The sequence below is a fragment of the Aedes albopictus genome, chromosome 2, assembly GCF_035046485.1.
Source record: "Aedes albopictus strain Foshan chromosome 2, AalbF5, whole genome shotgun sequence".
Classification (NCBI taxonomy): domain Eukaryota; kingdom Metazoa; phylum Arthropoda; class Insecta; order Diptera; family Culicidae; genus Aedes; species Aedes albopictus.
This window is the reverse complement of record NC_085137.1, coordinates 445,445,393-445,471,266: the sequence shown is the minus strand read 5'-3', so window position 1 is coordinate 445,471,266 and position 25,874 is coordinate 445,445,393. Positions and strand designations below refer to the sequence as shown.

The following is a 25,874-nucleotide window of genomic DNA, read 5'->3' as shown; positions in this document are numbered from 1 at the left end:
TTATTATTTCGCAAACTTTATCACAACCAAAATGCCCCAAATCATCATGGCATGTTTTAATTACACGATTAACCATGTCATGTGGAACATAGAATAAAAGTTTATTTTTATGTTTCCTGTACACCATTCCGTCACGTAATTCATAAAATTTAAGTTCGGCAGTTTGTAACTCATCTCTTAACTTATTAATTTCTTCATCTCTTAACTGACATGCTAATAAGGCTCTTTCAAAATCGTTGTTTTCATTATTAAGTAAATATATACTATTTATTCTTGATAGTGCATCCACATGTTTCATACTATTAGAAGATCTATGGATTGGTTCAAAATCAAATTCTGAAAGAAATATTTCCCACCTTGCAATTTTCGGGTTAATATCCTTCTTTTTCAATGTATCAGTTAATGCATTACAATCAGTTACAACTTTAAAATGAATCCCTTGCAAATAAGTTTGGAACCTTTTAATGCTGTTATATACTGCTAATGTTTCTAATTCAAATGAATGCAACTTTGCTTCCGAAGGTGAAGTTCGTTTACTAAAATACATCACAGGATGCAATTGCCCATCAACTTGTTTTTGTAATAGTACACCACCGAAACCATGACTACTAGCATCTGTATGGAGTTCTGTAGGCGCAGATGGATTATAAATTTTTAATACAGGCTCACTTGTCAATTTTTGTTTCAAAAGTTCGAAAGAATTAATTTGATCAACTCCAAAATTGAAAGTTTTCTCTTTTTTGTTGACTAAACTGTATAATGGATTAGCAATCACAGAAAATTGATGAATGAATCGTCTAAAATAACTGGCTAACCCAATAAACCGTTGTACTTCAGCTTGATTCTTAGGGACTGGAAAGTTTTTGATACACTCTGTATGACGATCACTTGGACAAATTCCTTTTTCTGAAATTTTATATCCCAAATATTCAATTTTTGTTTTTATAAAAACGCATTTGCTCAATTGTAAAGTTAGTAAATTTTTATTTAAAATGTCAAATACCTGTTTCAAAACAGCTAAATGTTCTTCAACAGTATCCGATGCAATCAAAATGTCATCTATATATATTATTACTTTTCCGGATTTGATTAGGTCTCGAAATACATGATGTATAAATCTCATGAAAGCGGATGGGGCATTACATAACCCAAAAGGAACTCTTTTATATTCGTATTGGCCCATGTGAGTGATAAAAGCAGTATATTTTGATGATTTTTCCGAAAGCCTTAATTGATGATATCCACTTTTTAAATCTAAACTTGTGAAATATTTTTTACCCCTCAACTGATCTAATAGATCATCAATCAATGGAATAGGATATCGATCTTTTACGGTTTGTTTATTTAATTCTCTATAATCTATGCACATTCTGAACGATCCATCTCTCTTTTTTACTAAAACCACTCTGCTTGCATAAGGAGAATTACTTTCAACAATTACTCCTTCTTGCAATAGCTTTTCTATTGTGCTTTCTACTTCTTTTTTCTGATGGAAAGAGAACCTCCTCGCAGAAAAATGAAAAGGTTTATTGCAATTTAACTCGATATTCATTTCGTGCATTATTTCAGGTTTATCTGGTTTAACTGCATTTAAATAACATGTGGAGAAAAGAGATTTAAGCTGATTTACAACACCCAAAGTTATGTTACTATCCCCAATATCTAAATCGTCAACAACATGGATATTAGTTGGTGAATTGTTTACCTCTATTGCGTTAAGTTGATCCAGAAATTTCTCGGCTTCATTGATATTTTCAGATTTGTTTTCACGACATTCAAGGTGAATTGTTATCAGATCCCGTTCGTGTATGAGTTTTACATCGTTTTTCGAAATGAAATCGCGTCCAACAATACAGTCTGGGTACATAGTCTCATCAGGAACGACCTTGACCTGTAAATTAAAAATTACATTATTTATCATCAATTCGGTATCAATGGTTCCAAATATTCTAACAACTGAATCGTTCAAACCTCTAAAACCTTTATCATGTAAAAATGGGGAAACTTTAACTAACTGTGGTACTAAATTTGCTTTTATAAGACTAATTGAACTACCTGTATCAAGAAGAGTTAAAAATGGTTTAAAATAGTTATTAAATCTCAAACAACTTGTAAAATGATCATTAACTAACTTTATCCTAACTATACTACCAATCTGATTCGTGTTTGATTCAGAACATCCATGGGTGTTGTTTGCAACTTGATGACCAAAATTCGAGGAATACACACGCTGGAGATCTTGGACATCGGTACTTCTACGTAAGGGTTGCTGCAACTTCGGGACACCAGAACGGCAATATCTTGACACATGACCAAATCGACAGCATTGAGAACATTTGAAGGGAGGTTTCGTACAATTTCTTGAAATATGACCAACTTCGTTGCAATTATGACAAATCCAGCGAGTATCCAATTGCTTCCAGAAAACGGAAGATTTGTTCATCATCTTCATTGATTCAAATCGTTTCAAACAGCATATAACTTCCAAAACCGAGTTGAAATTTTGTACGGACAGCATCACTTGAACTTCATTATCTTGAATCCCATGTATGACGTATTTGACCATAGCCGATTCACTCAAGTTAGCCGCTTTGCCTATCGCCATCATTTCGAACGCGTACTTCTCCAAGTCTTCATTAGGTTTTTTGTAGCGATTAATTAAACGGAAATGAACATCTGCTTCATCGACACTATTAGGAAAGCCTTTCAACAATTCATTCTTGAAGTCTTCCCAGCAGGCAATTCTTTCTCGAACAGATTGGTACCACATCAGTGCAACTTCTCCTAATCTTGTTACGGCGTGATGAAAAACAGTTTGACTTGACCAAGTATACAATTTCTTCAAATTTTCTAAGTCTTCGAGCCAAAGTTTTGAGGTCACTTCATTTGGGTTGAACAACGGAACCAATTTCTCAACATCATCTGGGTGCATCGGGAATTGATTGATGAAAGAGTTTCTAACGGTTTAATCTCCAAAACGGGGAACATCTTGAACATTACGTATCACAGTTGAAGCAGCTTGACCAACTCCTAATAAATTAACCGGGCCTTTGGAACATGCAGCGAAACTTGATACAACCGTTTGAATTCCATTTTCATTTTCTGCGGGATCAACGATTTCATAACAGGTTTGAGAACAGCTTCTTGTTTCGTAAGGCATCGTGAACAGACGATTTTCTCCTCGAAGGCGAAAAAAATGTATCCCACTTCTGAAATCTGTAGTGAAACGACTTCAGTGATTGGCGGTTGGGAACAGAATGATTTATTAACAAAGATCCTTCTATCTGTCTAATCCCTAATTCATGACCTACTTGATTAATCTATACATGATACTACATCTTTTATAATTATAGATTAGCTAAATTAAATATAGTAACGAAAATTAGTGAAATAGTAAATGGAATAGTATTTGAAAGTAACTAGGTTTTGAATTAAAGCATTTCTTTACAAAATTAAACTAAAATAGAATCTGAATAATTATACCATTGCTTTATTGACTTTAATTTAAACGCTTGATTTGTCATGCCTCCAGCATACGCTTAATTGCTGTCGCATGATCTAACAACAGTTGATTACGCGCAGTGCTGGGGCGACCGACAGGACTTATTACCAGTCTATACTAACCCTCCAACTACTAACAAGACTAGGAAGCCAACGATCACTCATTGCACTTTTGATAGTAGTATTAGTACTAGTAGTTAGTAGTAGTAGTAGGAGTAGTAGTAATAGTAATAGTAGCAGCATTTTATTAACAAGTAGATTCGTACTATTCTTTTTCACTTCTTCGAAATTATTTTTATAGCAACTATAAACTCAGGAGTGGATAGCATAACGACATTGATTGCAGCAGGGTCCAACCTTATTATGTAATGCAAGAGTGCATGTGGGATGTCTCTGCATTACTTATATCTTCTAGTTAAGACAGGGCAGGGTGATAAGAAAATCGCATTAGTGAATGAACAATTTAGAATCTAAATTTTAGATGTTGAATGCTGTTCACTCAAGAAGTTCGCTGGTGCAGGAAGAAAAAAAAACTTTTGAATCTCTCTATTTCTTAGCATAGTAACAAGAAACTATATTTAAAACTGAATATAAATTATGCTCTCTATGATGCTCAACAATGCTATAAACAGAATACTAAAATTTGCGGGCCGCCATTTTGTGGAGTTTGGCGGCCCACTGTCTTCTTGTCATTTCAGGTTCATTTTGTACAACGCGTGGCTACATACACTGACAAAATTGCAAAGTTAAAGTTTATACAGGTTCAGATTATAAAATGTATAAGACATTGCAATCGTTATTTTTATAAGTACTGATATACACATTATATCACCCTATTTCGGTTTTATAAGGTACCCTATTAAACATATATACGCAACCTTTTTCATTTATGTGTGCGCAAACATCAAAATTAAAGATGAGATGTTATAGTTAAAAATTATATATTCTCACACATAGTTTTGAAGTTTGGGAGACTCAATCAAATATAGCAAGCCTGAAACAGCCATCTTGTGCCGAATCATGTGCAGTGAACTTCATCGAGTTCTACGGTGAATGTTATATCCGTTTGTTGGAGGTAAATATTAGTTTCATAATACTATTTTTTGTATAATAATAAGTTTTTTTATCGTTTCAGCTAAATGTATAAATGTGCGGGAAGAGAAGCAGCGGTTTTCCAATAATTCATCGGGAGAAGTTTCATCCAGAAGAAAATGGGTGCTGGAAGAAAATGTTACCTTCCCCGGGGAATCAAAAGGCGACAACTTTGGGTAAACTCGCACTGGTAGATGGAGGAGAACCGACAGCAGTTGCCGCAACCCTCGCGAAGGAAACAGAGGATTCATTATATGAGAATTCGTCCCATTCCTATGAAGAACCGGAGGAGGCAAACCAGTAGGTGAAGGACAAGATCATCATGGCGATTCATGTGTTCGAAAGTGTTTAAAAATCTCAAATTTGATAACTTTGAATAAACAAATACAATATAAAACAAAATAAAATAATGAAACAAAACAAAAACACGTGGATGCATTTATTATTTTTATTATAATTTTCATACATTCCCCACATATAATTTCCATGCTCCGCCAAACATAAACGTTATAAACCCCACACATAAACTTTATTTAAAGAGCTACATAAAATGTATGTGATTCTATACATATAAGTTATTTGTGGAGACGCTTATACTTTTTATTTACGCCTTACATATTTTGTAAAGGTGAAGACAAATTGCAAAAATCTATGTAGTTTCACACATAAAAAATATACGGAAAATCGTCTCAGTGTAGAGTGAACAATACCATCGTCTAGGGGGCATTTTGGAGCTAAATTCGGTGAGTCTGTTCCATTATATTTACGTTGTCATTATTTTAAATTCACCATGGATAGTTGCGGCCTTTTTTTACATGCATATATATTGTTATGCATCTGTTTGTGCACATTTGTTGCTACCCATCTTTCGTGTATTTACTCAACTAGCACTGTAAAGTTCGTGACTTCGAGTGTCGGCCTAAATTCTTAGTATTCATTTCATTAAAACTACTATTGTTGTACAGTCCACATATTTGATGTTGCCACGATGGGAGAGCACGTTGAGCACCGGTTTGTCCACATCTGCTAGAACTGGCTGGGGGTGGGTCTGGTTTGCAAGGTTTAGCGGGAGCCTACCACAATTTGGGAGTGTGAGGGGGGGTGGGGGATCTCTGCATTGAACTCACTACTCATCAATTGCGTGGGGTATCTAGAAGACAATTGACGATAAGATTGGAAAAAAGCTTGCAGTTGGGACTAGACTAAAATAGTGGCCGATAGAAAACAACGCGCTAGACAGCATAATTATTCATTTTTTTAATATTTACCCATAGGCTTTTCGCCGGTTGACAGTATAGTACAGGGGTTCTCAAACTTTTTCAGCTTGCGACCCACTTTTGATTTTTAAAGAATTTGGCGACCCACCAGCACGAAAATTTATAAAATAAGTTTTTTTTTTGCAAATTTGGACTGCCTTCAAATAAATACATTTAATCACTTCCATAGGTTGTGATAAACTTACGTGACGTAGCTCTCAATCTATGTATAGTGCTTTTATAGTTTTTTTTTGCAAAAGTCTAAGAAAGGTTAAGATGAACAAGTTTGCAGCACCAGTTAACTCTTAGTCTTAAAAATTTGAAATAGGATTTCAAGTTTTTGCAGCACTTTAAAATTAAATCTCGGTTGAAAATACTACAGATATTCACAGCAAGTGGGTGAACATCAAGTAGTTTTTAGAATTCTAGTACTGCTGCATGGTCAGATGAGTCCTCTTAAAATTTTTAATAATATTCTTCATTCACACTTATTTTATTTCCAATTTTATTGGGATCACTTTTCAGTTGTTCCGTTTAAGTTCAAATGATCGACTTTCATCGGAATTTTAAAGAAGTTTAACTTTACTGAAGTTCGTTGAAGAGAAGGTTTCTTGTCGAAGTTCGGTAATTTTTTTGCTAGTTTTTGGTATTTCTAAATTTTGATATTTTTACTGCTGAAACTGGCCTGTAAGTCAACCACAAAATGCTAACGCAAGCAACAACTTGAACTGTTTTTATCAAGAACACAAATAAAATCTAAAATTTCACCCAAATTTCAAAACACAGAGAAACAAACGTAACACTTCGAACAAATTTCATTAAAAAATCGTTACGAAAACGCAATCGCTAATGTTAATGCTACTTGGCCGGACCACCACTAGGTGGCGGAAGTGAGCAAACGTCAAACAGTAGCAAAAACAATACCAACGACGCGAGTGGTCAATTGACCAACTCCCGATTGTTTGAATCAACCGTTAAAGCGGTGTTCGATAAGAAGCGAGCGGAGTGTAAAGTCTGTTTATCTATGCTTAAAACTTCCAATTGAAAACTCATAGTTTCGGAATCGTTTCAAGAACAGTAGTTTCAACATTCAATATACTTCACACAAGACTTATAATACAACATTTTGAAAAGAATTAAGCAGAAACCGAAATTCTAGAAATAACTCTTCTTGAAATGGATTTTCCAAGGGAGTATTCGAAAATTAGAAAATGGCTAGCAATAACATTCGGCATAATTTAAGAAAGACCACGCGACCCACCAAAAATCAGCCCGCGACCCACCAATGGGTCGCGACCCTTAGTTTGAGAAACGCTGGTATAGTATTTAGCTGTGTACGAAGATACGGATTAGTTGGTGTACAGATGACAGGGTTCTCACGGGAAGTGCTTCAAGCGAGGCTTACATAACAACTGACAATAAAGAAACCTATTTTCCTTGACTTTCTACGCAACGGACATCTGACCGAACACACGTGTTTTCGTTAATCTCCTAGGCATTATTAAGACATGACGTATGTGCATGACGAACAACTAGCAGGACACAGTTCCAGACGTCTCTTTTTAATAACGATATTCAGCATATTTCCAATAAAACTACACTTCAATAAAGCAAAGACTAAAGCTGCTATGATAGAACAGATCACAGACACGAATGCCACATAAGTGGTAAAGTGTCTTTAATAAATATTAATAATAATAAGAACAGATCAGAATGACTTAGGGTCTGTTCCAATTGGAGAATTAAAATTAATTTTCACTTAAACTTGACAGTTCGATGATTATTTCCCTAGGAGAACTGTCAAGTTTAAGTGTCGAACTGTCAAATTTAAGTAAAAATTAATTTTAATTCGCCAATTGGAACAGACCCTTAATTGACTTATTGACTACATATTGGAGATCTACTTCGAATAACTGACAAAGTGACAAGTACCTAACTAAATACATGGACCATACTACAAAAAAAAAAACAATTGGCAAAAAGAAAAAAGGGGAAACTTTTATTAAAACTATTTTTGTTCAACGCAGGCCAAAACAGTGTCGACTTGGCCCACGATATGCCTACGTACTTCTGTGTGTTGAAACAAAAATAGAGGCTCATAGAAGCAAACGTAGGGAAAGGGTGCGGTGTTAGAACATAAGCACAGTGTGCTACCGCCGTAATCACTATGAAAAAAAAAATGCTTAAAACCACGTCTGTTGTTTTTCATTCACAGTTAAAAGTAATGCATCGATTTTTATTAAATTTGGCACAAATGATAAACATACACCAAAGAGTTCTCAGTCAATTATTTGGCCTATTTTAACGATTCATTACAGAGCTAAAGCCGTACTTCTGTGTCCCGATTATTGCGGATACAGGCTTTATATAGGGTAGAAGCTTCAGTTTTGGCCAGTTCGGAGTTTTGGCCATAGTGCGGTATTGAGCCTGTTGCGATCTAAATCGGCGTAAATTTATTTTTTACTATAGTAGATCCTAATACAATATGTTGTATTGTATAGCTGTGAAAACCACACATTTTGATTAAAAACTGGAAGAAAAAAAAATATTTCCTTAAAAAACCAGCTCCCATATATCTGTTTTGGCCAGGGTGCTTCTAATTTGGCCACTCCCATAAGAAATACATGTGATTGGCCAAAATAGAAACCAATCTCAAAAATATGGCCTAAACTGCGGCAGTGCTTCTATTTTGGCCAGTGCCACTTTTAATATAAAAATCAAGTATTGGCTTGATTTCTGCATTTTTCCTTCAAAATATAAATTGAAACCTTTCATTTGACACATTGGTTGTTTTCATAGGATTATTGATTATTTTTATAAAAATGATTTCCCTTAGACTGGCCAAAACCGGTGCCCGCACCCTAGATGAATTTTAGAAACAACACTTCAAAAAGTTTAATGTTTATTGTCTTCTTCTTTTTCTTCTTCTTCTTTATGGCTTTACGTTCCCACTGGAACTTGGCCTGCCTCACTTCGACTTAGTGTTCTTTGAGCACTTCCACAGTTATTAATTGAAGGGCTTTTTTTGCCTGCCATTGCATGAATTTCTACATTGTGAGGCAAGTACAATGATGAACTATGCCCTGGGAGTCGAGAAATTTTTCTCGACTGGAACGGGAATCGAACTCGCCGTCTCCGGATTGGCGATCCGAACTGACTGGAGACCCCAGTACAAAATCGTATTTGCTCGGATGTTGTTTTGCAATATGTTGAGTGAGCGCTCAACTTCCGAGCTGAACAGACGCGTTTTTGCTATCGTTCCGTGGAAGTCGAACACAAGCTAATTGACAGTTACATTTTTTTTCGATCTACCGTTCGTTGTCGATGTGCATCAAACATCTCCGTGATGGGCCGGCGGGAGAACTCGTTTCGGATCGATTTTTCGAATGTGCCGAAGAAACCGGACCTAGTCAAAGTCCACAAGTTTTGTGCGACCGTTCTGGGTCTAAAACCGGGTGAAGTGCTACGAATTCAGAACAGTAGAGCGCTTGGTGTTACGTTCGTAAAAGTCGTCGATCTAGCACTAGCGCAACGTGTTTGTGAAGAACACGACAACCAACACGAGATTTCTGTCGACGGGAAGAAGTATCCCTTGCGAATCACGCTAGAGGACGGAGCAGTGAAAGTGAGACTCTACGACCTGTCCGAAGACGTGTCGGATGAAAAAATCGCCGAATTCCTTGGAAAGTACGGCGAAGTAATCGAAATACGCGAACAACGAAGTGGAGCCGATGTCGACTTTCCAGGCATTTGCACCGGCGTTCGCATCGTAAAGATGATTGTAAAACACAACATCGAATCATGGGTTACGATAGACGGTGAGCTGACTGCGGTTGGCTATTTTGGACAGCGTAACACATGTAGGCATTGCCGTGATTACGTTCATGTTGGGCTAACTTGCGTCCAAAACAAAAAACTGCTTGTGCAAAAGTCGTACGCCGACGCTGCAAAGCAGATGAATAATCCCAGCGCTAATGCTGGCCAAATGACAATTACTGCCAGTGCAAACCAGAACAACAAAACCCGAACACCAACCGCTTTCAAAGCGAACGCAACGAACATCGTCTCGGTGCAGACAGAAGTCATGCCGCCGCCGAAACCAGTTCAGCAACAAAAACTACAGCAGCCCCCAGCGTCATCAGCCTCCAACGAACAAAATCTCCCTTCGGGAGGCGGGTCAGTGACCGCAGCAGCAGTTCAACAGCCTTCTGCCACCAGCGCTACAATTCGTAAATCAGCTAGTGGAATATCAGATGGTAACGAAACAGACTCGTCTGTCGGCTCATCCAGTTCCAAACGACATCTCCGAACCCGTCCGCCAGGCAAAAAGCCTCGTGTGGAAGAAAATCACAACAACGGCCGGGAAGGGGGGTCCGAAGCGAACTAATGGCTGAGTTCTCCAGCTACAACCTTGCCACCATCAATATCAACAACATAACGAATGCAACGAAACTGGACGCACTCCGAACTTTCATCCGAACTCTCGATCTGGACATAATCTTCCTGCAAGAGGTGGAGAACGAGCAGCTATCTCTACCCGGATTTGCCGTAATTTGTAATGTAGACCAAGCCAGGCGGGGAACGGCGATAGCGCTCAAAGAGCACATTCGATTCTCGCATGTGGAAAAGAGCCTAGATGGTCGTCTCGTCGCCCTGAGAATACAGAACACGACTCTCTGCAACGTGTATGCGCCATCGGGAACAGCCGCCCGAGCTGAACGCGAACGCTTTTTCAATGGGACCATCTCGTACTACCTTCGCTTCAACACCCAACACGTCATCCTCGCTGGCGATTTTAACTCTGTACTACGTCAGAGTGATGCAACGAGCGCCAATACAAGTCCGGCGCTTCAAGCGGTAGTTCGACAGCTACAGCTCCATGATGTGTGGATAAAGCTGTATCCATCTATACAAGCACCCACTTACGTCACACACAATGCGGCATCGAGGCTCGACCGTATTTACGTAAGCACTGGACTGTGTGAACATCTGCGGAACGCTGCCACACATGTATGCGCATTCACAGATCACAAGGCTCTGACTACGCGCATTTGCCTTCCCCACCTCGGCCGCGAACAAGGACGCGGATTCTGGTCCCTCCGGCCTCACCTATTGACGACCGAAAATATCGACGAATTCCAAATCCGATGGCAATATTGGGTTCGTCAGCGAAGAGCCTACCAAAACTGGTTGACATGGTGTATAGCATATGCGAAACCAAAGATAAAAAGTTTTTTTCGTTGGAAATCTCGAGAAGTCTTCAATGTGTTCAATGCTGAGTTTCAGCGCTTGTATACGCAATTGAAACTCGCATATGATAATTACTATCAAAATCCGGCCATGCTGGTATCAATCAACCGGATAAAAGGGCAAATGCTTGCGCTACAGCGCCGTTTTTCACAAAACTTCATGAGGATCAACGAGACTTTCGTAGCTGGGGAGAGCATATCCGCTTTCCAGTTGGGAGATAGACGCAGGAAAAAAACAACTATCACGGAGCTGCGAAACGAGCAAGGAGAACAAATCCAATCCACGCTGGAGATCGAACAGCACATGGTTCGATATTTCCAGAGCCTATATGCAAGGGTGGAAGCGGGCCAGAATGCGGAGGAGCTGTTTGAGGTGGAGAGAGTAGTACCAGAGAACGACGAAGCAAACACAGCTATGATGGACGAGATTACTATCGATGAACTGAAAACTGCTATCCGAACTTCGCAAAAGCGAAAATCGCCTGGTTCAGATGGCCTGCCGGTAGAATTCTATCATCGTACATTTGATGTCATATACCGGGAGTTGTATTTCGTCATGAACGAAGCTATGACGACGAATGAGCTTCCCCCGGAATTTGCAGATGGCACGATAGTGCTAATTAAAAAGAGAGGCGGCGATGGGACAGCGAGAAGTTTCCGTCCGATTAGTCTTCTCAACGTGGACTATAAAATTCTCAGCCGAGTGATGAAGGCCCGGCTGGAACAAATTCTACGATCTCATCGTGTTTTGAGTGACGCGCAAAAATGTACGAATAACGATCGCTCAATCTTCCAAGCTACGCTCTCGCTCAAGGACCGTGTGGCTGAGATAATAACGAGAAAACAGAAAGCAAAGTTGATTTCTTTCGACATGGACCACGCGTTCGATCGTGTCTCTCACGAGTTCCTGCATCACACGTTGTTGAATCTTGGAATCAACCGAAACTTTGTCGGCTGGCTCTCTCGTGTGGCTGCTGCGTCATCATCGCGACTGCTTATTAATGGGCGAGTTTCTCAACCTTTCCCTATACAACGATCCGTTCGCCAAGGGGATCCCATTTCGATGCTGTTGTTTGTGCTATATCTCCAGCCTCTACTCTCACGGCTCGAGCAGACTTGTGGGAATGATCTTTGTGTTGCATACGCTGATGACATCACGATAATTGCAACCTCAACAAACACAATCGAACAAGTTTATCAGCTGTTCAATTGCTTCGAGGTCGTAGCTGGCGCAAAATTAAATCGCCAAAAGACAGTAGCGATAGATGTTGGTTTCATCAACGGGGAACCACTAACTGTGCCTGGGCTGCAGACTGTGGAGAATGTGAAAGTGTTGGGAATTTTCTTCACCAACTCTATAAAGGTGATGATAAAACAAAACTGGGATAACATGGTGTCTAAAATCGCACAAGTGATAGGATTGCACAGCATGCGCATCCTTACCCTCCAACAGAAGGTTACACTACTGAACACCTTCATAACAGCGAAGGTATGGTACCTCTCGTCTATACTTCCACCGCAATGTGTGCATACGGCAAAACTAGCAGCATCTATGGGAACCTTCTTGTTTCGAGGGCTGCCTGCGCGAATTCCAATGTTTCAGCTTGCGCGCAGCAAAGCCAACGGTGGGTTGAATTTGCATCTCCCTGCAATCAAAAGCAAATCACTATTCGTTAACCGTTACATTCACGAAATGAATTCGATGCCCTTCTATCGTTCCTTGCAAGCCCAAAACGTACTTCCTACCACAGAGTTCCCATGCCTCAGACTGCTAACCCAGCAGTTGAATGTACTTCCAAACCACTTGACACTAAATCCAACCAGCGGGAGTATTCATCTTTTCTACTTGGATCAAACCGAAGTACCAAGAGTAGAACGGAATACGCCGGGACTGAACTGGAAAGCAGTCTGGCGCAATATTTCATCGAGAAGGCTTTCTTCGAAGCAACGCAGTGAGCTCTATCTACTAGTCAATGAGAAGACAGAGCATCGGAAGCTGATGAACACCATTGGCCGTGCGGATGACCCAAATTGTCAGCACTGCTTAACTACCATCGAAACTTTGCGACACAAATTCTGCGAGTGTCAGCGAGTAGCACCAGCATGGACACTGCTACAACGAAGAGCAACGATAATTCTCGGTGGATGGCAAACTCTTTCCTTCGACGATCTCATTCGACCGGCTATGGAGAACATTGCAGCGACAAGAAGAAGCGAAATCCTAAAAATTTTCATTAAGTACATCAACTATGTTAATGGTAATGTTAATAATAGAATCGATGTAGAAGAGCTAGATTTCACTTTAAGTATAGAAGATTGAATTTTATTATTTCAATATTGTTATTTAAACTTTAACTAAATAAACGGTATTTTGAAAAAAGAAAAAAAAAATATGTACTTAACAAAATTTGTAAAAAATCATTACTGGAAGGTTTCCAAAATGAACATTAGAATTTCCAGAAACAACACCCTGGTGCAAAGACAGAATTATAGTCTTGGCCCTGATATAGATTCCCAGAATGAATCCTTTAAGGGTTTCTAGGAGGAAATGGTGGAAGATTCTTTAACAAAACTCCATACTCCGTAGAAATTCTTGGAGAATTTCCAAAGACGATTCTCGTGGATATCCAGTTGAGGCTTTTGGCGAAATGCACGGGCCACAGTATAGATGAATTCTCGAAAGTTCTTCAGCAAAAGAACACCTGCAGGAATGCCTGAAGAAACTCTTGGAGAAACCCAGAAACAAAATGTCTGGACAAATTACAGCTTCCGCTCGATAACTGGGCTTTGACGACAATTCAGTTAGCGAACGCCGCTCGATAACTGGACTAAGCTCCCTGAGCCGGAGGCTATTGTTATATTTTGTTTTGTTTACTGATTTGCAAAATGTGAGGTTAAATTTCGTTTATTTTTGACAGACAACTGATTTTTAACTGGGCTTTGGTCCAGTTATCGAGCGCCCAGTTAAAAATCAGTCCAGTTAAACAGCAGTCAGTTATCGAGCGGATGCTGTACTGGGCAAAGCTCAGTTAGGTTTGTTTTTCGGCCTTGCACTCTGCAGTGCGCAATTGCTGAAAGATTTGCTGAAGGAATATCAGAAGAAACTCTTTTTATAATGTCAGAAGCAACTCCTGATGGAATCCCAGAATTTCAGAAAAAAAATATCTTCACAAAAATTCCCCGGAGGAGCTGTTTAAGCTAGTTCAGAAAAGGGACATCTGAGTGAATCTCAGAAAGGACCCCTGAAGTAATTTAAAAAGGATCTCCCTCTCTGTCTGTCAGGGTCTCGATAGTCCCTTGCATAAAAATACCTGTTCACACCAGCGAACTACAGGTTCTCCAATCTTCCAAGATTCCTCAATATCTGTATTTTTGCCGATTTCTGCAGAAGCTTTTCACGGGGATCCTACAAAAAAAATCCAGAGGTTTTTTCGGTTTCCCTCGTGGGATTTTCCCAAAGTTCCTCCTGCGTTTTGCCCTAGGAAAATTTCGCAGGATTTCTTCCACAATTATTTCCGAGATCTCCACAAGACTTTCTCTAAGGGTCTGTGTCAATTGGCGAATTAAAATTAATTTTCACTTAAATTTGACAGTTCAACACTTAAACTTGACAGTTCTCGTAAGGAAATAATTATCGAACTGTCAAGTTTAACCCTCTAATACCCAACCCCGCCTTTAGACGGGGTATAGTTTGAGCATTTTTGTAATTTTTGTTTCGTGGAAAATCATTTTTTTTTATATTTTTGGCTGATATTTGGGATTTTTTTGTATATCTCAAAAAGGTTTTTAGTGTATTTTAAAACGTATTTACATTTTTTTAAAAATCATTGAAAAATTGATGTTTTAGACACCCTGTAGAAGTCACTGTTTATTTTGTATTGAATCGCTACAAATAACATATTTTTATTTTTTCCCAAATCATACTATCCTAGTTTTATAGTTTAAGGGAATCGAATACACTCTAAAATTATTTTCCTCAAAATTACACGGAAAATAAAATTTTATATGAATAAAAAAATAAAAATAAAAATATTTTAACAATAATCATAAAATCTCAAAATGTTTTCATCCAAAAAAATCCGTACCCCAAATAGGCTTCCAGGAAAAATATAAAACTGTGGGGATGTTCAAAAATAAAAATTTGAAAAATCAAAAACTGAAATTCACGAAATCGAGAATTAAAAAGAATCATCTTCCAAAACATGTTTAAATCGATTTTAGATGACGAAAAATGATATTTAGATCAAAATCAAAAATTTGGGTATTAGAGGGTTAAGTGAAAATTAATTTTAATTTGCCAATTGACACAGACCCTAAATTGTGCAGTGGTGTTTTCACAGAATTTCTCCTAAAATTTAACTTGCAGATTTTTCGCGATTGCTTCCAGTATTTCTCATGAGACTTGTCCCCTAGATCTTCCCGGGATTTCTTCCATTTATAGGATTCCCGCTAGAGCTCCTGCAAGCATTTTTAAGGAGCTTTTCACGAATTTTCTACGGGAGCTCATGCAGGAATTTAAACCCCAAGTTTGTCCTGCTATTTCTTCAAGAAATGTCAATAAGCTTTCTTCAAAGTTTCGCCCTGGATTTCTACAGGAGTTTCAGCTGGAATACTTCTTCAAAGTTCTTACATTCATGTGCATTCAAGTGGACACTCAAGTCATTAGCCCAGTCTAAGCACATTATTCCATTGGATTGAACATGTTTGAGAAGTTAGCAAGTGAAATGCTCGTTTCAATTGAACAGTCTAAACCAGGCATCAGAGTTTTTCTGAATTGAATTTATTCTGCATTATTTCCTATTTTTTTTTTGAATGCCTTTTAAGATTTTCATGAAGTTCTTCTCGTGATCTCGTGCATTTCTTTGTATTAGTCGACCAAAACTCATAAAAATTGTTCAAAAAAGTACATTCCTGTATGTCTGCAAGCTGAATTATTGTTGTATTGTAGATTAATAGCATTCATTCTTGCTTACAGATAGCTTCTGTAGTTTAGGGAAAATTTTACCTATTATATTACCCATGAAAAACAAACTCGCCCCATATCACCCTAAATTTGATAAAACCCATGTCAAAATAAATTTCACATGTCAAAAACATCACAACAGCGTAAACCAAGAAGCAAATCGTGTGAAAATTTGGCAATATATTGAAGTTTCAGAATTAATTGCTAAGTGGATCTTTTTTTCTGTCATACCCAATTTTTAAGTAATTTTCCCAATCTTATCTGAGTTCACTGTATTCCTCAAAAACCAAATATTTTTCAACACAGATTACTAAAACAATGTAAAATGGATGTAGTCCATTCATTGAAAGATATATTTTATCATTTTTGCATGTAGTTTTCATTAGAAACTGAAACCACTATATGGTGGATCTTTTTTTTGTGCCGGTCACTGTAATATATGCCCAAAGAAGTTATTGCTCACGGACGGAAATTCGTACAGGAAATGGTGGAACTGAAAAATGTCATGACATTTCCCATCCCTGGTTAGGATACGATCCGAGGTTTTTTTTTATCAAAATAAAGCAATACAAATACACTATGCAACGCCCCATCAATGTATGTATGCACAAAGCCAGAACAATAATTGTCTTATCTCCTAAACGCGTGCTGGCACCGAGATTTTGAGCTTGAGATAGGCAGTTGCATGCACCACAGCTTCGGAGGGTTTAAAATGAAAGGCTTAGGTTATATATGTACCGCACAAACGCTCAAAGGTCAGTGCGATAACGTGCGAATGTCTGCTTCTAGCTGTCTCTCGTTCTTCAGTAGTAGGTCGGACGGGCTTAGCGGAGGCATGGGTAATGGGTGTTGTGGTACTATATGGTTTTGTGTACACAGCTAAGAGAGCAATAATGTGACTATAGTAAGTGCTTGTAGCTTAGAACAAAAAAAATCAGTGTCAATGGAACGAGAAAGAGCTTGAGTGATGTATAGGGGAAAGTAGTTAACAGTAAGATTGAAGCCTCCTAAACTTACTGGGACTGGAACCGTTGAAGCCTTCACTGAAAACAGTTTTAACAAAGTTTCCATGTATCGATTTTTTTATTTAAAAATCCAATGACATTTATATAGCCAATATAATGGAAATTGTTGATTGGATATGTGATTTATTTTTTCAGTGGTTTTCTGGCATTACATCTCCATAGTGGTATAACCTTATGTTCTATGAGCATTGTCACAGTTGTTAACTACATATCTGCTTTTTGTGTCAATTTAACTTTTTGTCATTCGTGCTCTTGGGTACTTTAAACGCTATGCAGTCCATTTTTCATGGTCTTACTCAATACACTCGCAAAAAATATTTTAACACATTTGATTTCAAACGTACCATCCACTTCAAAACAGTACAGAAATTCCTTGAATATCTCGAAGACCCGAAGATCTTCCGCAAAATTGCTTAGAAGATCGAACGAATGCTAGGTATTTAAAAATACATCTACATAGAATGCATCAACATTGCAGAGCACTGCACTTTCATATGTCCGAGGAGAAACCGCAGAGAAACAGACGTCACCCTCTCATCGCTTCCCATCGATCACCTTTTTAACGGTTGATTCAAATATTCAGTAGTAGGTCGATTGACCACTCGCGACGCTGGTATCTTTTTTGTTCCTGTTTGACGTTTGCTCACTACCGCCATCTAGTAGCGGCCCGGTCAAGAATAGTACATTTAGTATTGGGCGATTACGTTTTCGTGACGAGGTTTTTTAATGAAATTTGTTCTAAGTGTTGCGTCTGTTTCTCTGTGGCTCAACCTTTTTATTTAATAATTATTATGTTATCTAGGACTGGAAAAAAATATCATTAAAGAAACAACTCTCGTTACAAATGTTTTACACCAGTTGAATGCTCTATTCAATCTACGTCACTCGAAACAAAATTTCAAGTTTGCAATTGTAAATTAAGTTGATTGATTATCTCAGACATTTTACCATAATTGTACGAAGAGTGTCTCACGATTAACCACATTCTCCTACTTAATATTTGCGTTCCAGACAAATTAGCCGTTTGCATCAACTCAACGCAGCAGCGCTCAGTTCTAGTTAGGAACGTGACGCATCACCATCGGCGCCTGTAGTCGAGAGCAATTTTCTTACTTTATCCATCATCAGTCGGAAAGTTCCGAAATTTGCGCAAACATGGGTCTGCTGGACGAACTGATTAGAGCGTTCGATCACTCGCTAATCCTCAGCTGCTGGAAGTACATTTTCCCGGTGCTGGTTGTGCTGTATATGTTTATATTTCTGTATGATAAGCATCGCTATGGCGGGAAGAAAAGCAAGATTACCAATGTCGCCCCTACAGTTGCGATGACTAATGAGGTCAAGGAGAAACTGGATGGTATGGAATATGTTGGAGGTAAGTCATAAATCTTGTTATATTATATTATAGGTACAGCTTCCGCTCGATAACTGGGCTTTGACGACAATTCAGTTAGCGAACGCCGCTCGATAACTGGACTAAGCTCCCTGAGCCGGAGGCTATTGTTATATTTTGTTTTGTTTACTGATTTGCAAAATGTGAGGTTAAATTTCGTTTATTTTTGACAGACAACTGATTTTTAACTGGGCTTTGGTCCAGTTATCGAGCGCCCAGTTAAAAATCAGTCCAGTTAAACAGCAGTCAGTTATCGAGCGGATGCTGTATAGACAATATAACATATCGTGTATCAAAAATTTTCAAATTGTCAGTTAGTTGATCATCTTATTATCCAATAATGACCCAAGTTTTGATCACATTGAGCAACTTGAGCAATCGAACTTAGGGTCTGTGTCAATTGGCGAATTAAAATTAATTATTACTTAAATTTGACAGTTCAACACTTAAACTTGACAGTTTTCCTAAGGAAATAATTATCGAACTGTCAAGTTTAAGTGAAAATTAATTTTAATTCGCCAATTGACACAGACCCTTAGAGTGGTTCTAGTTAAATGCATAATCATCTGAGTGCATTCTTCAAACTGCTACAGTGTATCAAACAATTGTCTACTGTACAGTTATTTTTTCGTCAATATAATTTTTCATTAAAATGTTAATAACTTTTTATACGTCATTCGTAAACGCTGAAATTTAGACCAATCATAGACTATAATATATTAAAGCTCCGTTGGTAAAATTTTGTGCAAAATTGCATAAGTGTTCTGAAAGTCATAGGGTGCGGGCACCGGTTTTGGCCAGTCTAAGAGAAATCATTTTTATAAAAATAACTAATAATCCTATGAAAACGACCAATGCGTTAAATGAAAGGTTTACGCCTATACTTCATAAGAAAAATGCAGAAATCAAGCTAATGCTTGATTTTTGTATTAAAAGTGTCAAAATAGAAGTATTGCCGCAGTTTTGGCCATGTTCTCAACTTTGGTTTCTATTTTGGCCAATCACGTGTATTTCTTATGGGAGTGGCCAAATAAGAAGCACTCTGGCCAAAATAGACATATGGGAGCTGGTTTTTTAAGGAATATATTTTTTTTCTGCTAGTTTTTAATCAAAATGTATGGTTTTCTCAACTTTAATCATCATATTACATTAAAATCTACTAATAAAAAATAAATTTATGCTGATTTAGATCGTAACAGTTTGAATACCGCACTATGTCCAAAACTGAAGCTTCTATCCCAGAACTTTTAGTAAAGCTTGATGGGTTATTCTTGGGTTTATTAAACAAAATTTCAAAACACTATATCTCAAAGAATATTGGATGCAATATTTTGAACTTCTTTGAGGGATCACTAACACTTGAACATTCAATACGCAATCTTGGGGTAGTCGGGGTAATTTGGCCAATGGGGCACTTTGAGCACCACTGAAAAATCACCTAAAATCTAGTATTTTTTTGAAAATCCACCTAGGAGCTCCAATACTGGCCTGATATTGAAACATTAGAACGAAGCCTGAGCGATTGAAACATTAGAACGAAGTAATATAGTCTCATAGTAAATTAGAAAAATAAAATTTAAAATTGTTGACCAAATTACCCCGACGAGGGCGGAACAAAAACATCTCATAGAACTTCTCTTGTTTAAATACCTTAAATAACTTTCAAATTAGCTTGTTTTCTGTACACTTTAAGTTGACACTATATGATTCAACATCAAGCGAAGCATATTAAGTTTGTATTGCATTAGGCGATATAAATTCTTTATTGAAAATAGGGTGCTCATATTATCCCGACGGTTCAAAATCGACCCAGAAACAACACTTTTTTCAAAAATCATTTTTTGGCGTTTAAACACGATTTGACTATGATATTTTTATGCAACTACAGTAGACGTTCGGTCGGTGCAAACGGTTTAACTGCAATGCTTTTTAACTGCAAGTCTGGTAAGTGCAACAAATTTGCAGTTATCGTACCGCTATCCGTCAAAACGGTGCGCCATGTTAGCCCAAATGAACGGTCGAATGAATTTTGCGTTCATTTAACGTCAATTGATGGGTTGTTGACGCCTGTCTAACGTTGCAGTTATCGAATTATGTTCGCTAAGTGAAACGTAAACATGTTGGAGTTATCGAACGTCTACTGTAGTATAGTATTATCAGAAATATTCTGACCATACGATGCACGAGAGATTATACGTTGCTTTCTGCATCTTCAATCGACTTTTGCTTAAGGTGGCCAAATTACCCCGATTTACCCTATGTATAATCTGCCAAAGGTTTTCCACTAATGAAAGTGCATTAATTGAATGAAAAATACATAGAACCTAATTTTAGTAGGACCCGTATAAAAATATTCCATTAGGAAAGTTTTAAGAAGTTCAAAACACTTGGCACTTTTATTGATCAAAATATGACAAATTTCCAAATAATATTCTAAACATATACAGTTTTTTCATATTTTTGTAGTAAATAGAAAACTTCAAATAAATCTGCATATGAAAGCTTTAGGTATTAGCTGTAAACACAAAAAAAAATGAAAATGTTTTACATAGTACACATATAATATTTTGAAGATTTGTATTTGTTCACTAATTTGTATTAGTTTCACTAATAGTTCTATAACTTTCAGAAAACTTATCCAATCACGCTCACAATTTTACCAATGTTGCTCTAATATACTGTTTATGATTGGTCAAAATTTTAACATTTTTAATAGACGTATAAAAAAGTTATGAAAATTATTTTGACGTGAAAATTGCTGTACGGACAATTGTTTTTTTTCTTCGGATTCAATGAACTGAACGAATTGAAATCATGAACAATCATGACCCATATAAGTAGCTTTGGAAAACGTTTAACTAAACTAAATTCAAAGAAAAAAAGAAGGTGTAGCGTAGCGATAAGGTTGTTTTTAATTTAACCAAAAATAAATAAAAACTTCAGCAGCGATTCCAGCGCGAAAAAATGTTTAAGCTTATTTTTAGCATAAACGTTTATTTTTAATGCAAAACTCGAGGCAAAACTATCGCCAAATGTGTACTCAGTTCAGATATGTTTTCATACCTGTAGGCCCACGCTATAAAAATCCACGCAACTTGCGCGCAGAATTCTAAATAGGAATTTGTGTGAAAAATATTTTATAACTTTTTATAACTAAATCGCAATAACTTTTTTGTTATAGACTTTTTTTTAGTTAAGTAAAAAAAAAGTTTAAGTTCATGTTAATGAATGTACAAAATTTTGCTTCCAGCACCGGCTAAGTTTCAAGCTGAGTCTTTACAGTTAGCTGGGAAGGAAAAGGAAAGTTAATATGTTATAATTGATATTAAAATGTTTGTAATATTTATAAAGGATTTTTTTGCAATATAGAAGAAACTTTCCTGCAGGAAACGTTGATTGTGGAATCAAAAAATGGTGGTGTTTTTTGAAAAGTATTACAAAATGTTTTACGATGATTTTGCCTACGCTTTTGTAGAAATTTCCTACCTCGTCGTTTAATAGTTACACAGCGCAACATTTTTTTGTCTCAAGAGCAAACTTATGTGTCTCCGAAGGATTTTGGGTCGCTGAATCCGAATCCGGGCCCAGATTTGCTCCAACACGTCACAATTTTGAGCTATACCTCAATTTATAGGACAAAATATGCGATTTTGGGCTTTTTTTACTGTTAGCCATTAAGCATGGAAATATTTTTTTGAGCAATCAAAAGGTTAATATTGATCAATTAACATCTAAATCACCGACTCATGCAAAAAAATAGTTTTACCAAATCTAATTTGATAGTTTTAAGCCTTTTATGTTAGGTACGATATTTCCCATACAAGTCACCCTCCAAAAGTTGCATGCAAGTTTACATACTAACAACAAATGCTTAAATCTATCAAATTTGATTTGGTAAAACGAAATATTTTGCATGAGTCGTTAATTTAGATGTTAATTGACCAATTTACTATTTGATTGCTTCAAAAAATATTTCCTTGCTTAAAGGCTTGCAGTCAAAAAAGCCTAAAATCGCATATTTTACCCCTTAAATTGAGGTATAGCTCAAAATTTTGACGTGCTGGAGCAAATCTGAGCTCGGATTCGGATTCAGCGACCCAAAATCTGTCAGAGACACATAAGTTTGCTCTTGAGACAAAAAAAAATGTTGCGCTGTGTTATTGATGGATATTGCAAGTGGATTAATTGCAGGTCTCATCAATCAATTCATAGCTTTATCATTAGCATTTCGACACTGATTCTTCATTAGGGCCTAACTGACATTTTCGATTTCTCTTCATCGATTCTCTCTTTGTGTTATTACAGAATGTGTAGTGAGTTTTCCCAAAACTTTTTGATTGAAATGCGAAGGAGATGACTACATCTTGCTATAGAAACAAAAAGAATAATGATTTTGTTCGTTTTGATCAAGTTATTAACGAAAGAGAGAGTCGACGAAGAGAAATCGATCAAATCAGTTAGGCCCTTTTGAAAAATCATTGTCGATTTGATACCGTGTAGGCACCAAACTTTGCGCATGTGGGTGATCACCACTCCTTTGAAGTCATTTTTTTCTATACTTATCAATTATTTTTCGGAATAACTGGCGAAATTATATCAAGAGTTAGGCCAAAAATGTTACCTTTTTTAAGAAGTCGGATGCTAAAGGACGAATACAAACCAATACGATTTGTATTTACAAAGTTATGGTGATCCTTGCTTAGGTGACCCATCTTGCCCCACCCCACCCTATATGTTCACTCGCAGTGATTGTGATGATACTTTTTTAACTGCGTTACTGCAGAATTATAATTTTTTTATTATTTTAAAAACGCGAGATAAACAATCATTAAAAATCATACAGTCAATGATTCGTTTGAAAGCTCAGTGATGCATCATGACACCTTAATGTAGGGCAATGCATTTCCCTCTTTCTAAATTTCAAGTTAAAATAAACAATAACAATAACAGTAGGGCAATGCATGCCAATATATGCACTTTATATATGCAATACGTGTAGCTTTAACAGCATGCCCCAGTAACCATGCTTCTGGGCCCATAATTGGAGTCGCAATACCTTACTTATTTGAAACTTTTTTTTTATATTTTCCAGAAATCGACTCAGGCGAATTCGATCCAACGCCGGTGCTAGAGGAAAAAGAGCACATTCCATTCTCCGGTGCCATGGTCACGTTGGACAGTGACCCTCTGAAGGCAGCCTCGAAATTTTACAAGATCGTCAACGACCGCCGAAGTGTCCGCAAGTTCAGTTCCCGCCCGGTAGATCTGGCAGTAGTCGAAAAATGTATCCATGCAGCTGGTACCAGTCCGAGCGGTGCTCACACGGAACCCTGGACATTCTGCCTGGTATCGAACGCCGACGTTAAAGAACAAATTCGGGAGATAATCGAAGCCGAAGAACTCGTCAACTATCAGCAGCGAATGTCCAAGCAGTGGACCACGGACTTGCGTCCGCTCAAGACCAACCACGTGAAGGAATATCTCACCGAAGCGCCCCATCTGGTGCTGATATTTAAACAGACGTACGGTTTCAAAGAGGACGGTGCCAAAAAGCAACATTATTACAATGAAATATCCACCTCTATTGCGACGGGAATTTTACTGTGCGCACTGCAGGTAGCTGGGCTGAACTCGCTGGTTACCACTCCGCTAAATTGTGGACCAGCGCTGCGAAATTTGCTCGGGCGACCGGTGAACGAGAAGCTTCTGGTTTTGCTTCCGGTAGGTTATGCGGCCGAGGACTGTACCGTTCCGGATTTACAACGTAAACCTGTTGAGGAAATTTTAGTTAAGTATTAGAGAGAGGTTTAACGGAAATTGTAAATAGTTTTAGCAGTTGGACGAGAAACATAAATTGAAGATTAGAAAAATAAAAAGTGGTTATGCCATGCTTGAATTCTCTTGATGATGATACTTGATGGTATTTTAAAGTCACATTAACGACATTCATTCACATTCATTCATATTAAATTTTATGTTTTAAATAATTTTATTCGGAAGAGAAGATCTGATAACTTCGGTGGTGATGCTCTAAACCGCTGCCATTGCATCCAGGGTGGCCAGACCTACCGATTTCTCGGTAGTCCTACCGATTTTCGACATGCCTACCGATTCACAGACGCGAGCCCTGAAACTACCGATTTTTCAAATTTCCTACCGAAAACTACCGATCTTCCAGCTTGATAATCAACAATGTTAAAAAATCTTAATAATAAAGTTTTGGAACCAAAAAAATGGTTGGCTTGCATCTTTGAAAACAGATCCAAAAACTTTAAGAATAAAAGAACTGTCAGTTTTTGCCAAGAACTTCTGTGAAGATATCTTCATAATTTCCTAATGGGATTCCTCGATCATTTACTGTTGTGATTACTTCACGATTCCTTGAGGAATAATCCCTGCTAGGAATCCTCTTAGGATTGCTCTAAAGATTCTTGGAAATATTCCTTCGTTTAGAGTTTTCAACAGGAATTCCTCTCGAATTGTATCTAGAGTTTCGTCCAGAGATTGCTCCACGCATTTTTCCAAGAATTGCTCCAAATTGCTCAAGGAATTTTTGTTGGGATTTTTCATCTAGGATTCCGCCAGAAATTCCCCTTCAAAAATGTTTATTACAATTCCTCCTGTGATTTCTTTAAGGATTCTTCCAATTTTTTTTCTCTCTAAGGTCTCTAAGTATCCCTTATGGGGTTCTTAAAGAAATTTATCTAGGAACATGTCTAGTATTATCTACTGAGATTGCTTAATCAATTTTTGTTACTGAAATTCTTCTTGGGATTTCACATGGATTACTATAGAGATTCCTCCAAAAATTTCTTCAGGTAATGGTCTAAAAATATTACCGTAAAATGCACCAGGTTTCTTTCGAAAATACCTAGAGGAATTCTTTCGGATATTGTTTAACTTTATCATTTAACATAAGTTAGCTATGTCTCTTTTTTAAGAGTATGGCGGTATAATTTTTGACAAAATATTTAATTGGACGCTTGTAGAAATAATGGGGAATTGTTTTGGAATATTTTTGGAAGATTTATTTTTTTACAATTTTTGAAGGTGGGGGCTGGCTCACCGAATCTTCCGGTCCGCTTTAGTGCTTTATGCATCATTGTGACCAGGTGTTGTTCTAGTTTTTCCAGCTGTATTGTAAAGCATGAGCGGTGATCCTTGGCATCCTTGTTAAATTAGGCGACTCGGAATGTTGATCGACCACCGATTGTTGCTGGCAGATGCAGTGGAAAGTTTGCCTTAATACGTATCAATCGTCTCTGACAAACGAGAAAAACTGACTTCACTGATTACCTGTCTCTGAGCCAAATTTGGTATAGAGTCTTCAGTCTCCGATTAGTCGCTTCATGTTTGATGGAGGCTTTCAATCCAATGGGGTTACACAGTCGCTAT

General features: G+C 37.5%; 1 protein-coding gene and 1 long non-coding RNA gene across 2 annotated transcripts in view; both read left to right on the top strand.

Moving 5' to 3' along the window:
* LOC134288576 (uncharacterized) overlaps positions 1-25,874 on the top strand; it is a 134,904-nt gene that overhangs the window by 49,876 nt on the left and 59,154 nt on the right. The gene's annotated exons all lie outside the window — the stretch shown is intronic.
* On the top strand, positions 16,821-24,375 carry LOC109420216 (iodotyrosine deiodinase). Its single transcript, XM_029869967.2, has 3 exons — positions 16,821-16,965; positions 18,098-18,461; positions 23,572-24,375. Exons 2-3 carry the CDS (start codon positions 18,242-18,244, stop codon positions 24,276-24,278), a joined length of 927 nt encoding a protein of 308 aa, XP_029725827.2. The 5' UTR covers positions 16,821-16,965; positions 18,098-18,241; the 3' UTR covers positions 24,279-24,375.